This window comes from Pagrus major, chromosome 20 (assembly GCF_040436345.1).
Source record: "Pagrus major chromosome 20, Pma_NU_1.0".
Lineage (NCBI taxonomy): Eukaryota > Metazoa > Chordata > Actinopteri > Spariformes > Sparidae > Pagrus > Pagrus major.
The window spans coordinates 23,963,191-23,979,467 of NC_133234.1; the positions used below are offsets into that span (position 1 = coordinate 23,963,191).

Here is a 16,277-nt window from a genome sequence, read left to right on the forward strand (position 1 = left end):
CTTTTTTTTCCCCCCCAGGAGCCTCTCTGTCTCTGATGGATAAGGAGGGTCTGACCGCTCTGAGCTGGGCCTGTCTGAAAGGACACTTACCGGTCGTCCGTTGCCTGGTGGAGAGCGGAGCCGCCACCGACCACGCAGACAAGAACGGACGCACGCCCCTCGACCTGGCGGCCTTCTACGGCGACTCTGAGGTGGTAAGTGGCCGGTGGGGGAAACACAAACCATCAATGAAAAGGCCGGGCATCGAAGATCAACCCAGACTGATTGTTACTATTGTTACTCGGATGTATCTACTGGAGTCTCTCTATGTTTACCTTCACTCTGATTTTAAAGGGATAGTTTGTGTTTTTTGAAGTGAGATTGTACTTATCCAAGCCGTCACGCCTTCAGTTTAGGGGAGCAGCTGGAGCGCTATTGTAGGAAGCTAAGTGATGTACTGCTGTGGACGGGGGCAGCAGCAAAACACATTTTAGCCTCCCAAAGCCTCAAAGCATTTAATCAGAACTTAAGCTTTCGACAGAGCGGTTCTGTCTGCTGTGAAGCGTCCAGTGTGCCGGAAATATAACAGAAGAAGAAGAATAAGAGGGTTTTTTTTCCAACTTTAGCCTTTTAATCATGGAGGCATTCAGCAATCTTTAACATGCAATTTTAGGCATTTTCAACAAGGAAATTGAACATTTTTGTGGAAAAACATCATCAGACACAGATAATTATTCCAAACTGTCTTTTTGTCTAAAAACGTGTTTGGAGGGAAACTTTAATTTCTTGTTTGGTACAAACTGAAATGTATCGGTATCACACTGTCAAGTACCAGAAGCTGGCGTTGAACGCTCGCTCAGAGAGCCAATTTTGTTTTGAAATGTTGCACCTGTCTTAATGTGAAGAAGAAGAAACTCTAGATGAGAGATGTAATTCACAGCTGCAGTTCTTGGATAATTGATCGATTGTTTCATTTCTTCGTCCTCTCAGGTCCAGTTCTTGGTCGACCACGGGGCCATGATAGAGCACGTAGACTACAGCGGGATGCGTCCTCTCGACAGGGCGGTGGGCTGCAGAAACACGTCGGTGGTGGTCGCCCTGCTCAAGAAAGGCGCCAAGATAGGTAAGAGCGGGTCGACGGAGAGAAGAGCTTTACCATTTTAGCTGACAGAGGACCTCTTCTTGAGCGCAGCATCCTTGCCCTGTAGCGCCTTAATGAAAAGGTTATTTGCCTGCCATGAAACGAGATACACTTTGAGATTTGGTTGAAAAAGGTCATGCATTAGAGTTCAAGCATGAGCTGCATGAAGGGAGAATCCAAAGATGAAAAACGCTCTTCCTGCTGGTCATTATAGAGCACTGTAGCATTTTACTGCACTGAGCCATGGATTCAGGTTTGTGTCTCCATGTAGCCTTTAAACCGCTTCCTGCTACTGTATGTCATCCGCCCCCCCACTGCCGCATCGTGCTTCTTCTCCTCAGCTATTTATGGCTCTGATGTGTGTTTCTTTTTATTGTACTACTGTTGTTGTGTTGTTCTGCTTTTCACTCTCTCTCTCTCTGTCACGTTTCCTCTCGGTGCCTCTGTTTGTCTCTATCGCTCACGCTACCTCCCGGTTCCTTTCTCAATCACATGCTCCTCTCTTTTATTCCTCTGTGGTTGCTCAGAGACAGGTTGTTATTAGCGCTTGTTTCTTTTTCGGTATCTTCTCTTTTTATTTTGCTGAGGCACTGCTTCTCACTGCTGCTTTTTTTTGTGTTCCTTTTTTCTCACTTCTTCTCCTCCTCCTCCACTGCCATCACCTCTCTTTCTCTTTTCCTCGCTGTTTTCCCTCTGTTTCCTCTGTTTGCTCTGCCCTCCCACTCACACTCCTTCCCTCGCTCATGACCTCCTTCCTCCTCCTTCCTTCCTTCCTCCCCCCCCCCCCACTATCCCCCGCCTCTCTCTCCGGCCCCAGGATGTCAGACGCTGCCCAGTCGGCCCCGAGGTAAAGCCAAGGCTGTCGACTTCTCACCCCACCAGGCATTTTGACAGCTCTATCTCCTCTCTCTGTGTTGTCTGTGTCGTCCTTAGTGTCGGCAGGCGAGCTTAGCTACCAAAACCTTCTCAAACTGACAAATAATAACATGCACAAGGTATTAGCACTGACAGTGACGCAGTTGGGATTGCCCCTAGAGGTAGATGCTAACGTTCAAGTGGTTAATGACAGCATGCCCGGCCTCCGGCCTGCGACGTCGTATCGAGGTGTTGACCTTCCATTCCACAGATGCATGACGGAAGCCCTCAGTAACACTTGCGTGGTCGTGATTTAGCAGAAAGTGCATGCATTTGTAATTCCTCTGTACCACCGCCACCACAGACTGAGGTGATAAACCACTGTACTGTGCATCGTTCATCTTCCAGACGTTTTCCTCAGTGTCAGCTAGGCCAGTCAGCAGCATTCCTACCCTCACCACCACCAGCTCAGAGGACAGCTAACGCCTGCAGAGCTCTGTTATATCCCTCCTGCTTGCTTTTTTTGGTTTTGTTTCGTTTATTGTACCTGCCCTGTGTCTTCCCTGTGCAAGAATCCCTTCCTTTTCATCTCTGTGGTGTGTGTACATGTGTCAAGGATTGCTGTTGCGCAGATACAGAAAAGACACGTCAGTTTCAGTCAAAGGATTGTGTTTTGATTTTTCACTCATAAGACAGTCTGCAGGGATGAAGTGTCTTTTTTATTTCTTTTCTCCCATTTTTATTTTTTGGGAGTAGTGTTGTCAAAAATATCGAAATATCGATACTTATGGAATCTGAATATTTGAAACCATTTCAGTACCGGTGTTGTAAAAAGTACGCAAAAGTAAAAGTAAAGATATCGTGCTGAAATATTACTTTGGTAAAAGTGAAAGCCACTCATACAAGTAGTGTAAGAGTAAAAGTCTAAAAGTATCTCACGCTTAATGTACTCAAGTATCAAAAGTTCAAGTAAAAGTAAATTATACATATATTTGGCTCTGATGCAGCATGTAATCTGCAAAGTAACTAGTAACTAAAGTTATCAAATAAAGGTAGTGAGTAAAATCTGTCTTGCCTCCAAAAAGAGTGGATGTGTAAAGTGGCATAAAATTGAAATACTCAATTAAAGCACAAGTACCTCAAAGTTGTACTTAAGTACAGTACTTAATTAATAAAATATAAAATACTATTTTTAAAGGCTCGATCTAAAGAGCAAAAAATCAATGTTTCTAAAAAAAAAACACGATATTTAAAGGAGCGATTTGTTAGATATCGCCAGAAACAACTGTGTACTGTAAATGTACTGTGTTGTAGAGACATCTACTTTAGCTAGCATGCTAACCAGCTATCCTCGGCCTATTCTATCTCCTAATACCAATTTGTACCGACGGGAGGTGATAGTCTGTAGCCCTCGTTCTTTCAGCTGACAGATAAATGTCAGCTGTTAGCATAAAAAATGGACAAAATAAAAATGAAATATCAAGAAATAAAATACTCCTTCCTCTCTATTCCTTGCTAAACAGAATAATATACAACCGTACGCCTTCTGAATTCAAGTTTCTCTCTTGACCAGCTTAATTGCCTCGTTAACTCCTCGTAAAACACTTCCCTCAAACTCGACAAAAACAAAATAAACTGACCAAAACAGTCTTGGTTTTTCCTTCCACAATCACCTCTGGTGTGGTCAAAAATAAATCCTCAATTCAACGAGTAAGATGTGAAAATGTTATAGCTCTACATGCTCCTGATGTCCGACTCTTTGTCGCTTCTCTCCTGCTTCTGCACGCCTCTGCCGTCACCGCCTGCCATGTCTTGTCGTCCCTGAGGTCATAGTCTTGGTCAGAGCTGCTGTAAATCGCCTCTGTACTTTATCCCCTGTTGTCAAACTGACCTCCGTCAGTCTCAGATAATTTATTCAGTCCCAGTTCGGTGTCAAGACATGTTAACTCCAACATCAGTCTGACTAAGCCATGAGCTAATTAGCTAACGGTACCTAGCTACAGCCAAAGATAGGTAGCGCAGAGCAGCAGTTACTCTGGTAATATACTGCCCCCTATGTTTTTGGTAACCACCCTTGAATTCTGGCCATATTTTACAAATTACACCTTTAATGTTTACCACAGTTTTCATGTTGTTCTCTGCTACTAGCCAGGAAAAGAAAAGTCGTATCTGAAATCTCTAAACTTGGTTAATTTATTTTTTCACAAAATAAAAAATGTTACGCCTTCAACGTCTCAATTTTTCCCTCTGGTATCGAATATCGATATTTTTCAAAATACTGTATTTAAACGAGAAATTCCAGTATTGTAACAACACTAATTGGTTTGAGTTTGCTGTTCTTGATCGCATCCCTGAATCAGTCAGTCGTACAAAGACTCACTGTACATCTGCACTTCTTGACAAGACAGAAAATGTGTCAAAAAAAACCAAAGACATGACAGCGTGATTATTTTTTTGTTTGTCTGTTGTACATCTACTCTGGGTTCGCCTGGGCCAACACGTATTTGCAGATGATCGCTACAGTTCATTTTTCAATCAACCATTCGGCTCAAAAACGAGCTCATTCTGCGCTCCAATCAGATAAAACTCAAAGAAAAGCTCATAATCATCGACAAATAGCGTTTGACCCAGGTGTGATGTCCCACAGCGAGGTCACAATGTTCTCGAGGTGTCAGGGCAGATTTTTTTGTAAATCTTTTCTCTGCAGTGGATTGCCTGTCTTTTCTCCTCCATCCCCCCCCCATTTTGGCTGTTGTCTCCATCCCTGTTATTAATGTTGTGTGTTTGGTGTGACTCCCAGTCGCTCCTTCCTTCCTCCTCTTCTGTTCATTTCTGTGTGTCTTTCTCACTGTGTTTTTTTTTTCATCTGCTCCTCTCCTGTGTTACTCAGGTCCAGCCACATGGGCCATGGCCACCTCCAAACCCGACATCATGATCATCTTACTCAGCAAACTCATCGAGGAGGGGGACAGCTTCTACAAGGTCAGAGAACAGGCCCGGCAGATCGTTAACAAATGCTGGGATAAATGTATCTTTATGTCTAGCTCTAGTTTATATCGTGAAGGTTTTCGATTAGTGATTATTTTATCGTGAACGGAGGATAACAGGACTTCTTTTCGTTGGTCCAACAGAAGGGGAAGGTGAAGGAGGCAGCGCAGCGTTATCAGTATGCCCTCAAAAAGTTTCCACGCGAAGGCTTCAGCGAGGACCTCAAGACATTCAGGGAACTCAAAGTATCGCTCTTCCTCAACCTGTCCCGATGTCGGAGGAAAATGAACGTAAGTCGGAAGAAGGCCAAAATGTCATGCTTTCAGGGATTTATTTATATGTTTTTGGTGATGTTCACTTGTTTTCTTCTGCTCAATCTCTTCAGGACTTTGGGATGGCTGAGGAATTTGCTACGAAGGCACTCGAGCTGAAACCAAAATCATATGAGGCATACTATGCCAGGGCGCGCGCCAAGCGTAGCAGCAGGTACACCCTTTTTATGAAATACTCTCCTTGACTGACGTCTCTAACTGTCTCTGTAGCTAAATAATGTCGTAATTAGTGATGTTGGAGAAAAATAACTTAAATACTTATCATGCTCATCTTTCCAGACAATTTCCTGAAGCCTTAGAGGACCTGAATGAAGCCATAAAGCAGTGCCCCAACAACCGAGAGATCCAGCGGCTGCTCCAGAGGGTTGAGGAGGAGTGTATTCAGCTCAACCAGGAGGAGCACCAGCAGCAGGACCTGGAGCTGGAGCCTCCTCCTTCCCCTCCTCCTACGCCTCCCCCAGAAGAGGAGGAGTCCCTGTCCCTGTCCTTGTCCATGCCTCTTCCCCCTCCCCCAGAGCCCCGTCTGGAGGACATGGAGCCCGTCCAGGACCTGTTTGAGGACGAGGACTACCTGGAGCAGGAGCTGGAGGCCATGTCCGTGTGCCTGCCCCCACCTGAGTCTCACACCAATCCCTCCAGCCTTCCCATCATCCAGAGCCCGCCGCTGTCCCCAACACATCCAGATCAGATCTACTTAGCTGGAGGTTCGCCCATGGGCCAGCCCTACGAATACCACCCCACCTCGTCCTCCATGTCCTCTCCAACCCGTGGATCGTATCAGCCCACATCGCCCTCCCTCTCCCCGACACATCAGAACTCGCACTACAGGCACAGCCCGCCTCATACCTCCCCGGTGCACCAGCAGTCCTACGGCTTCAGCCCGCCTTCTATGGGTGCTGGGGATCACCAGAGCCCACCGCCTTCCCCTTTACGTCGGGCTGCTCAGTACAGAGCCAGTCCACCAGTAGAGAGCGTTTGTCTGTACAGGTCCCAGTCCGGGTCGCCTGTGCGCTACCAGACAGAGCAGCTCCCCGGCCGACCCAAATCTCCCCTCTCTAAGATGAGCAGCCAGCGCTCGTTCCAGCTGAGCTCGCAGCCCTCTCTGTCCTCCCAGCACCACCAAGCCCAAGGCCTTCGTCTTCAGCCTTCTATAGCCCAAATAGTGCGCACAAACCAGCCCAGCAATGTGATGGGCAACAGCATTTACAGCGGCCAGATGGGCCACTCCATGGGCGGTCGCTACCAAGGAGGCTCAGTGGACGTGGAAAGCCGGTTGGTGTATCAGCCTTCCCTGGATGGACGGTCCATGCCCCAGGTCCAGGCCAGCCTCAGCTCTGGGGCCCTCTGTCAGCACGGCGGCCGAGGAGGGGTTATGGAGTCGGGCCTGTTGAAGGATGAGCTACCCCAGCGCCCCTCCTCTGCCTACCGCGCCAGCAGCGGGGGCCCGGGGGGCATCCGTTACAGCCAGACACCTCAGATAAGCCGCAGCCAGTCCGCCGCCTACTACCCAGTCTCTGAACACGTACTGGAGCGCGCCAATGCCATGCCCCCCTGCCAGCTGGGCTCTCCCGAGATCCCCCACATGGTGAGACGCCCCGTCAGTGCCAATACTACTGAGATGAAGCAGCACGTGCCCACCCCCAGGCCTCTCATCCATTCTCAGAGCGTAGGCCTTCGATTCTCCCCGTCGAGCAACAACATCTCAACTGGATCCACCTCGAATTTAGCGCCGGGTTTCAGGCCTTCGTCTTCCATTCAGCAGATGGAGATCCCCCTGCAAGCCACATATGAGCGCGCCTGTGATGACATCTCCCCCATCTCTCCTTCGCAGGGCGGCGGGGGGCTGTATCAAGGCGAGACCACCCGCTCTCGGAACACACCCTTCATGGGCATCATAGACAAGACGGCGCGGACTCAGCAGTACCTGCATCAGCCCACGCGGTCCAGGGCCATGACGTCCATGGACTCCGCCATCAGCCCCACCTCGCCTGGCCAGCTAGTCCAGCAGGGTTCCACCTACAGCCCCCCCGCCTCGCTGGGCAACATCGCCTACTACAACAAGACAAACAACGCCCAAAACGGACACCTGTTGGAAGAGGACTACTACTCCCAGACCCAGCCCCCCTCACTGGGCAAGCTGGCCAACGGCTCCCGCGGCAGTGGGGACATCCTGGAGCGGGTCAGCCAGGTGCCCACGTACCCGGACGTGAAGGTGGCGAGGACTCTTCCCGTGGCACAGGCCTACCAGGACAACATGTACCGCCAGCTCTCGCGTGACTCCCGGACCCAAGGCCCCACCTCCCCCATCAAACCAAAGAGACCATTTGTGGAGTCAAATGTGTGATGGCCTGCCTGTGATTGGTTGGTTGGACTGGGCTTGTGAGTGGGAGTGAGAGGAGATAAAATATTTAGCTCAACAGCAGATGCTGCTGCCCCCTTGTGTATGTGACATGGACGAACTCACCTTAAGGAACTCATGAGAGACAACAACACACACACACACACACACACACACACGCACACACACACGTAGGGTATTAGACTTTATCTTATATGAAAAACATAACTAACAGTGAGAAGTTTCATTATCATATTCTGCACACCGGTAGGAAAACAGGAGGGTCCAAAGTTCTGATCTCATTCTGAATCAAAGACCAGTGCACTTCCAAAACTTTGTGTGGCACAAAGTTCCCACAACAGGTGGGACTGTCGGAGTGAAAGTACTAATCATCAAAATCGGACTCTACTCGTGGACTCTGTATCCATCTTCTGTTCTTTCAAAGTGTGCTCTTAACCAAGGTTGCTAGTAGGCTCTATTCTATGTAATACAATATTATATGTTCAATACTGTACATTGCTCAGAAAAATACAAATGGCTCAACAACTCAGTACTTAGAGAAAAATGACAATATTTATAATTAAGTTATATATTGTACATAGAAATAAAACCAGACATAGTTTGCGTTTGAATTGTATTCTGTTAACCCTGCCTTTGTGTCCCACTGCTAGTCATATGGATGTGAGGAAAACCGATCCAGGGTGAGGAACGAGGGACAAAGACCAGCTTTGAGTGATATAATTGCCTCTTGGTGTCAAAATAAACAAGATTTTGTTGTGGTTTAATGCAAGAAAATGCTTTTTATGCTGCAGTAAGTCCTCAATGATCTGAATTTATTTTCTGTTTTGATTAATCTGCAGTTTTTTTGTTTTTTTTTTGAAAGAATGTTTTTTCTTTTTGTAAAATGTCAGAAAGTAAGAGTATAATCTCCCAGAATCTAAGGTGACGTCTTTGGATGTCTTGTTTTTGTCCGACCAAAAGTCCAAAACCCAAAGATATTCAGTTTCAATGACATAAAACGAGAAAAGCAGCAAATCCTCACATTTGAGAAGCAAGAACTGGAGTCTCAGTTTATAAAATATTCAAAATTTTATATCCCAGACTCTAAGGGGACATCTTTGGATGTCTTGTTTTTTTCAAAACCCAAAGATATTCAGCTCAAAATGATATAAAATGACATCCTCACAAATCCTCACATCAGAGAAGCTAGAACCAGGGAAGCAAGTATAATTTCCCAGAGTCTAAGATGACGTCTTTGGATGTCTTGTTTTGTTCGACCAACAGTCCAAAACCCAAAGATACTCAGTTTACAGTGATATAAAACGAGAAAAGCAGCAAATCCTCACATTGGAAAGGTTACAACCAGAGAAAGTTTCGCATTTTTACTTAAAAGATGACTGCAATGATCAATTGATCATCAAAATACTTGCCTTTTAATTTAATTTCAGTCGATTAATGGATGAAGACCTGAAAGAGGAGCTTTAAGCTGGTATTCAAACGCTTGTCTCTGAACAAAAAATCACTATCGCACGCTATTTCTGTTGATTAAATCATTTTTGAAACCGTTTAACCTCCAGATATGTAAATTATGATTTTCTGTATTTCTTGTTAGTATCTTCACTGTATCACAGACCTCATGATATGCCTTAGTGTGACGTTAAACCAACTGTCGAGGCTGCAGTTTCACATATTGAACCAGTTTTCTGTCAGCAGACGACTTTGAATACTCGCTTAAACTTCTGCTTCTGTAAAAACCGGCAAAGCATCGGAAGTTTTGTACAAATTCATACGATTGTCCTGCAGAATCCAGACAGATTGTTGCATCAGACAAAAACAATGCATTTGTTTCAGTTTGAATCTTCGGCTACAGGAATTTTAACTCATCTTTGACTGGCTGATGATTGGAAAGTCCTGATTTTATCGAAGTTCGTCTTTGTCCCTCCTCCGTACGTAATGACGCTGTATGTTCCTAAGAGAGAGTAGAGCGTGCAGTACATATGCTAGTGATGGGTTAACATGGATAGTGCTCAGCGATTAAAAGCAAGCAAATGCATACACGACCACTGTTACAGACGTTTCTCCTTCCTCCTTTCTCCTGCATTACTTTGTGTCGTTTCTTTTTACCCACGATGCATTTTTACTCCGCCACTTCTGCACTAAAAATGCCTGTTAAGTTCTTAACTAAAGGGTGCACTTTATGTATTTTACTTACCTTGTTGTTATGATTGTTGACTTTGGAGAAAGTGTGAGGGGGCGTGTGATCAGTCAGACCTCTGACCAAGTGATACCAGACTATCATAGACACTATTATTATATGATTTACAAAGCAGTGATGAATGACAATATGAAGAGCAAACAATGTTTTTAAACTGGTGAAGATGTATAGACTTTCTAGCACAAGCTGTATATATACCGACTCAGATATTCAACGGGTTCTGTGAGTTGAGCAAGTGTGTTTCAAGAGGCCATATTTAAGTACTCCACATCATGAAAAAAAATATCCATTACAGTCCTATAACTCTAAATTCACCAGTCTAAGCCGCTGGTCTTGCACACGTCTTGAAAAAAAGTCGAATCTACTGCAAAAAAAATAAAGAATGACTGAAGTCTCAGTAACCAGAAGCTCCATATTTGGAGTTCGGGTGATAGAGAAAGTGTAATAATGAGAAATATTCAAGTTATTTGTATATGTGGGAAAAAGTTATAGACCATTTGTCTGTAACATTTTATTTTGGTTCCTCTGCTAAAGAAATATGTAAAGAGAGACAGCTCGACTGTCTCGTGTTCATTCTCAGTTTCACCCGCTCCCAGAGAGATGCCCTACTTATCTTTACAGAAATGAAGGTATAAACTGTACGATACTTAATTTAAACAGAACTTCTAAATTGAGGATATTTGAGGGTGTATGGTTTCAAAGCTGTCTGTGTATATTAGTTTGCTGTAAATAGTCTGATGCATGTTCTATTCTTTCCATGAGCTCAAGCGGAAACATGTATAGCAGTGTTCTGACTCTGGTGTGTGTGTGACACGACGTTCGGATCAAGATAAGGAGACTGCTATCCCCCGAACTGTCCTTATCATTTTCCCTTCAAAAACTCACCAGACAAACGCGAAAAAGGTTTTTCTTTTCTTTTTTCTTTTAATGTATTTTGCTTGCTGAGCAGAGTTCTCTTGTCTGTAAATGTGAGCTTTCAGATCGCTGTGATAAAAAGTTTAATTAAAAACAATAAAAAAGAATGTGTTTTTATCTCATGATAACTGATTGTAATCTGTACAGTCAAAACATATGTATTGGAAAAAAAAGAACATATTTATAAATGGTTACCAACTGAAACACGCCCTCATTTGTTTTACTGATTATTAAGAATATAACATACAAATTTAATTTGCTTATTTGGTCAACAAAACAACACGTAACACCAATTTTAACATTATGACTCAGTCCAATACAGGGTGCATAGATACGACATTTATAAAGACGTTAATGATTATGGTGGGTGCACCGGTTTGACCTAAAGATGATCTGAGGTTTTTTATTTTATTTTTAAATGATTTAGAATGCTTTTGTTGTGAAATTTTAAAGGGCAAATCCACCCATTTTATACAGTGGGGTCTAAAATCTGAGACCACTCGTCAAGATACTTCTATTTTGCATTTGTGTTTACTGTCATACTATTTTGTTTGTTAACAGTTCGAGGGAAAAGTTGAATCTTTTAAAATGTACATGAATATCATAACATCTTCTTTATTTAGAGGTTGTGTTTTTGTCGTGTCCGTTTGTTTGTTGGTTGGTTGGTTTGTCAGCAGGATTACACAAAAACACCCGACTGGATTTCCATGAAACTTGGATGGAGGATGGGTCTCGGCCTCGAGTAGACCCCATCAACTTTTGGTGCAGATCCAGATAACGGGACGGAGCCAGGATTTCTTTTTCTCTCATTCCCTAACATAGCAAGATGGGCTAGTTTTCAACAAATTTGGTAAATTTCTGTAATGTTTGGATCATGATGAGAAAAAAATCAGGCATATTTAGGTGGCTGGTAATTACGAGTGAATACAATTTGTTGCAGATCTCGTGGATTTAAGTATATTTTATTTGATATGGGATTAGACTTGATTGTATTAAAGGGGACTGTTTCGTTTTTGGGTGAACTTACCCTTTAAAGTACCTTCTTGGTGTGAGCTCGAGGTGTGGAGTTTGAAAGAAGATTACCAGACCTGCAGTATGTAGCCCGCTCCCTGGGGCCACATTAGCCGTTGATAGCATAGCACACCCGAATCTCCAAACTGAACTGTTTGTGGGTGGGTTGCATTGTGGGTAATGTAGGCACAAGGATTTGACAAGTAATAAGAATAAAAAAAGATTTTTTTACTGTCTAACTGTCATACAGTGTTACAGGAGAGCAAGGTTAAAGGTCCAGCACGGAGGATCTAGTGGCAGAAATTAAATAGAAGAATTATTAGTGTATAATCTGAAACTAAGAATGTTTTTTAATTATCTTAAGAGTGAGCCTTTTATATCTAGTCTGAGGTGAAACCACGCCAGTAGATGCCACCAAATCCTACAGGCTGGACCTTTAAATCAGTGGCGTACTCTTACATAATGTAAACAAAAGTCAAGATTGTAATGTAAACAAAAGTAAAGTTCTTGCACACCAGAAAAGTCGTAATGATGCGTACAGAGGATCAAAAACTCGACAGTGAACATAAAAACAAAGAACAGCCACTTATGAACAATGTTTTAGTCCTCAAGACTTCTTTGAAATCTGCTTTAGTGGATCTTTTACTCGATAAAGGTCTGAGGGCTTAAATAAACCTTGTGACTAAAGTGAGCACAACACAGAGATGGTTTCCCACAATCTTTTCTTAGGTAACATTCATAAGCTTGACCCTGACCCTTCTTTGATGCGCTACACCTCAAAACCTCCTCAACAGTTACAGTCACCATATAGCAAAAATACTGTCATATTTACAAAGCTTACTTTAATGATATATATATATATATATTTTTTTTACAGCAGATGTGAAGTAAATTAAAATAATCTGCTACATTTCCCATATCCCTGTTCCCATATAAAAAACAATCACCAACTGAAGACCCGTGCCAGTGGAGCTGTAAGTGAAGAAAAATCAAGATGGAGTGACTAAATACAGCCTTCACCCACAGGAGTACCCATGAAATGCATTAAACAGACACTTCAAGTGTTTGGAGAAACTGTCTTTAGAGGTGTGAAAGACATCTCTAACAGTACCAATAGATTCTAGTCCTTCTTCTTTTTGTTTGTGAAAAGATGAACCAGTCCAGGCACAAGCACCATGACAATCTGAGGCACTATGATGAACTTGACAAAGAACAGCCCGTAGAAGAGGCCTTGTGGTTTGATCGGGAGCGGCAGGCGATTGACGTGGTACAGTCCCATGGATGAAATGGCCAGAGACAAAGCCCGTGGGGCCCAAGGCAGAGAATATCCGCCAGGCTTCCAGTACTGGGCGAGCCCCAAACCCAGAAGGGCCCCGCAGTCTCGGGTCAGAGAGGAGAACGGGGCTGTATCCAAACGAATCCACTCCGGACGGCTGCACCATTTCTTGGCCAAAGCAATAGACCTGTTAAATAGATAGAATATGTTATCACGCACTGAACAGACTCATCAAATTACACATAAATATAATAAAATATCTCACCAGGAGAGATCGATTCCCAGCCACTGCAGTCCAGTGTGCAGTATCAGAGTACCGAGCAGCAGACCGATGCTGAAGCAGAAGAAGAACAGCAGGGGGCGACCTTCTGGGACTCTGCGGCTCAGAACGATCCCCAGAATGAAACCTGACGAGAACAATTCAGTTTAAATTTGCTTTGAAAAAATATACTACCCTCTTCAACACCTCTGAGTGTTTTTATACAAGAGTGGGAACTGTTGAAAATCAGTGAGACAGAAGTTTGATGGTAATTTTGAATTTATATGATTTTTGCATCACGATGAATAAACACTTTAGAGCTGCAACGATTAATCAATTAGTTGTCAGCTATTAAATTAATAGCCAACTATTTTGTTAAAGGACAATCGATTTGAGTACTTTTTTATTGAAAACAGCCAAAATTGTCTGATTCCAGCGTCTTAAATTTGAATATTTTCTGGTTTCTTTACTTCTCTGTGTCATCAAACTGAATATTTTGATATTTGAGGACGTCATCTCCGGCTTAGGGAAACACTGATTGCGTTTTTCAACATTTTCTGAAATTTTACAGACCAACAACTAATCGATTAATCGAGAAAATCGACAATGAAAATAATCATTAGTTGCAGCCTTAGTTAAATTTATACATACTGCATGTTGATACCCACATGTTTCAGCTTGTGCACGAAACTGTATTCAGACCTGTAATGGAGCCGGCGACGACCTGGTGAGGGAAGTGGGCGAGGATGAAGATCCTGGAGATTCCAACTGCAACCAGCATCGCCAGGTAGAGCAGGTAGGGTACAGCTGATATCACCATGCTGGAGGTGCAGAGAAAGAGAGACGCTCTGATATACTCAGATTTCTTCATCTGTGTATTTTTAAAGCCAAAACAGCATATGTGTTTATTTTAAATACCTGCGAGTACGTGAGTACAGATATGAACCCAGCGAGGACACCACCACCCACCAGACTGCTGCCGTCACCATCGCATGTCCGGACGGGCTGCCTGGGGGACAGACGGCAGCGTTAGACCTCTGACTGTGCTATCAATTAATACACCATCTATGACTTATGCATGCTGTGTTTTTCTTTGAGCACTTCTCACCTGGGCCGGTTTCACAGGTGGAGGAAAACTGCTGAACTTCGGGTTGATTGTTGACAAACAGACCTGATTCACCGATCCACCAGAAAGGTCTTTCTCCAAACAGCATCCTAGGAAAAAAATGAATTCACAAAACATTAAATTTACAATTACTGAATCATACAGGTGCATGCTGCCACCTGCTGAACCAGAGTGAGTAACATCATGTCTTTAGGTTTATACTCTGGGCTTTAAACCCATTTCTGTCCCTTTGTCCAATAATTGTTGAATTCTCCCTTTTTTTCCAATTTGAACGTTAGCCTGCAGTCTTTCTCTTTCTGCACTGAGTTTCTTTCCATCCTATCAGCACATTATCAGCATTTTCCTTACAAACCTCACATTTTACGACACTTTCTTGTACGTGAATGTTGCATTAAGCCCTGAACATCCTCTCTTTCAGTTCACACCCACCTCTATAAACTGAAGGTTGAAGGTTTAATAAAATCAAGATCTGAGCTTTTTTTAATAACAAAAACAAAACTGTGCATTTAGCAGCAATATGATTCATTTAGATCGTTTAAACCTCCTCTATCCACTTTAGACTACTGACAACAAGATTTATGGTTTGATGTGTGTGCAGATAATCTGTTGAATATTGTTTTAACAATGCCTAACACATTAATTATAAATACATTGTAAATAACTATAAATGTTATTCTTATAATGCTGTTTTTTTTTACTTTATTTATATAGCACATTTCAAAACATTTTTACTAAGTCCTTACAAACAAGAAAACAGTTTAAAAAATATTAAAAGAAGGCAGAGTGACACAGTATCTGTACATGAAAGAAGAGAAAGAGACAGGTAAAAGGATAATAGCAAAAGTGTATAAAACAATTGAATACATTTTCACTATAACAATGTTTTATATAAAAATAAGTTGTGACAAGTTATCAGTGTTATCAAATTTCCTTTCTGACCACTCTTTTCTCTTTCTTATGTAGGTTTCTTGATGTATCGATGGGAAAATGTCACTGCTAATTTATAATCTGTACTGGTGTATAAAAGGTTCCGCCGCTGGCTGTTTCACCCCGGACAGCGGACGCGGGTGCACTGCACTTGATGATGCCGGAAGCTGCGACGTCAACACATGATGATGTTTTATCATCATCATCATGCTTTAACGTGATGGTTACGAATAAAAAAATGAAAAAGAAAACACCTTGTATCTACCTGACGCTGACTGATTTAAATGCTAAATGTTAAATTAGCTTCATGCTAACACGTCAGAGTTAACGAGGAGCGCCGCTAAGAGCAACACAGTTACACAATATTAGTGTCTCTTTTTAAGCCTTACCATTTAAACACCAGGTTGAGCCACTCCGACACAGCTGCCACCCACAGCACCGACACTCCAGCTCGCTTGCTGATGAAATATGTGAAGGGAAAGACGAGCAGGAAGGCTGCTTTAGGATCCCCAATATGAGTGACCACTAGCCACATTTTCTCTCGACTCATCGTCCTCTGCTGCAGACTTTCCGCCATCCAGACGCCTTGAGTGTAAACGGCCTCCATTCCTGCGCCCTCTTTTTTTTTTTTTTAAACCATGCAGTGTGATGAAGGTTAGCAAAAAAACGCAATCCTGATTATTTCTGTAAGCTTCTTCAGGAAGGAAGTGCTGAGGGGACGCGTGCGGTACCGCCAGGCGGCCGGCAGGGGGAGCTCTTCGGCCCGAAAGCGGCAGAAACGGAGACAAAGCCGCAACTTTCTTCTTCGGTGGATTAAACGTGTTCGTATTTAATTTAAAGTTCAAACGTTTCGCGTGAGATTTGATGACATAACGTCACGTCAAGTTGATTTAATCGTTAAAATATAAGTTAAAG

At 43.3% G+C, this 16,277-nt stretch overlaps 2 protein-coding genes across 2 annotated transcripts in view; one reads left to right on the forward strand and one right to left on the reverse strand.

Moving 5' to 3' along the window:
- The window catches only part of tanc2b (tetratricopeptide repeat, ankyrin repeat and coiled-coil containing 2b), a 141,254-nt gene extending 133,484 nt beyond the window's left edge, over nt 1-7,770 (forward strand). Inside the window, exons 25-31 of the mRNA XM_073489737.1 lie at nt 19-194; nt 970-1,102; nt 1,938-1,967; nt 4,866-4,957; nt 5,107-5,253; nt 5,349-5,449; nt 5,575-7,770. Of these exons, the coding sequence (XP_073345838.1) occupies nt 19-194; nt 970-1,102; nt 1,938-1,967; nt 4,866-4,957; nt 5,107-5,253; nt 5,349-5,449; nt 5,575-7,639 (2,744 nt within the window). The 3' untranslated portion in view covers nt 7,640-7,770. The remainder of the gene's footprint in view (nt 1-18; nt 195-969; nt 1,103-1,937; nt 1,968-4,865; nt 4,958-5,106; nt 5,254-5,348; nt 5,450-5,574) is intronic.
- A 4,211-nt stretch (nt 7,771-11,981) lies between these two features.
- On the reverse strand, nt 11,982-16,030 carry g6pc3 (glucose-6-phosphatase catalytic subunit 3). The gene is made up of 6 exons (XM_073489858.1): nt 15,752-16,030; nt 14,418-14,524; nt 14,228-14,318; nt 14,012-14,130; nt 13,316-13,457; nt 11,982-13,237 (listed from the first exon to the last, which is right to left on the reverse strand). The coding sequence occupies exons 1-6, from the start codon at nt 15,967-15,969 to the stop codon at nt 12,895-12,897; spliced, it is 1,020 nt and encodes a 339-aa protein (XP_073345959.1). The 5' UTR covers nt 15,970-16,030; the 3' UTR covers nt 11,982-12,894.
- Nucleotides 16,031-16,277: the final 247 nt, after the last annotated feature.

What these genes read in the sequence shown, in the direction of transcription:
- g6pc3 (XM_073489858.1), bottom strand. Translation starts at nt 15,969, where the DNA reads ATGGAGGCCGTTTACACTCAAGGCGTCTGGATGGCGGAAAGTCTGCAG. An exon ending in CTCAACCTGGTGTTTAAATG is followed by an intron (nt 14,525 to 15,751) that starts GTAAGGCTTAAA and finishes TTTTTTTCCTAG; the next exon opens with GATGCTGTTTGGAGAAAGAC. An exon ending in CGTCGCCGGCTCCATTACAG is followed by an intron (nt 13,458 to 14,011) that starts GTCTGAATACAG and finishes TGTTCTCGTCAG; the next exon opens with GTTTCATTCTGGGGATCGTT.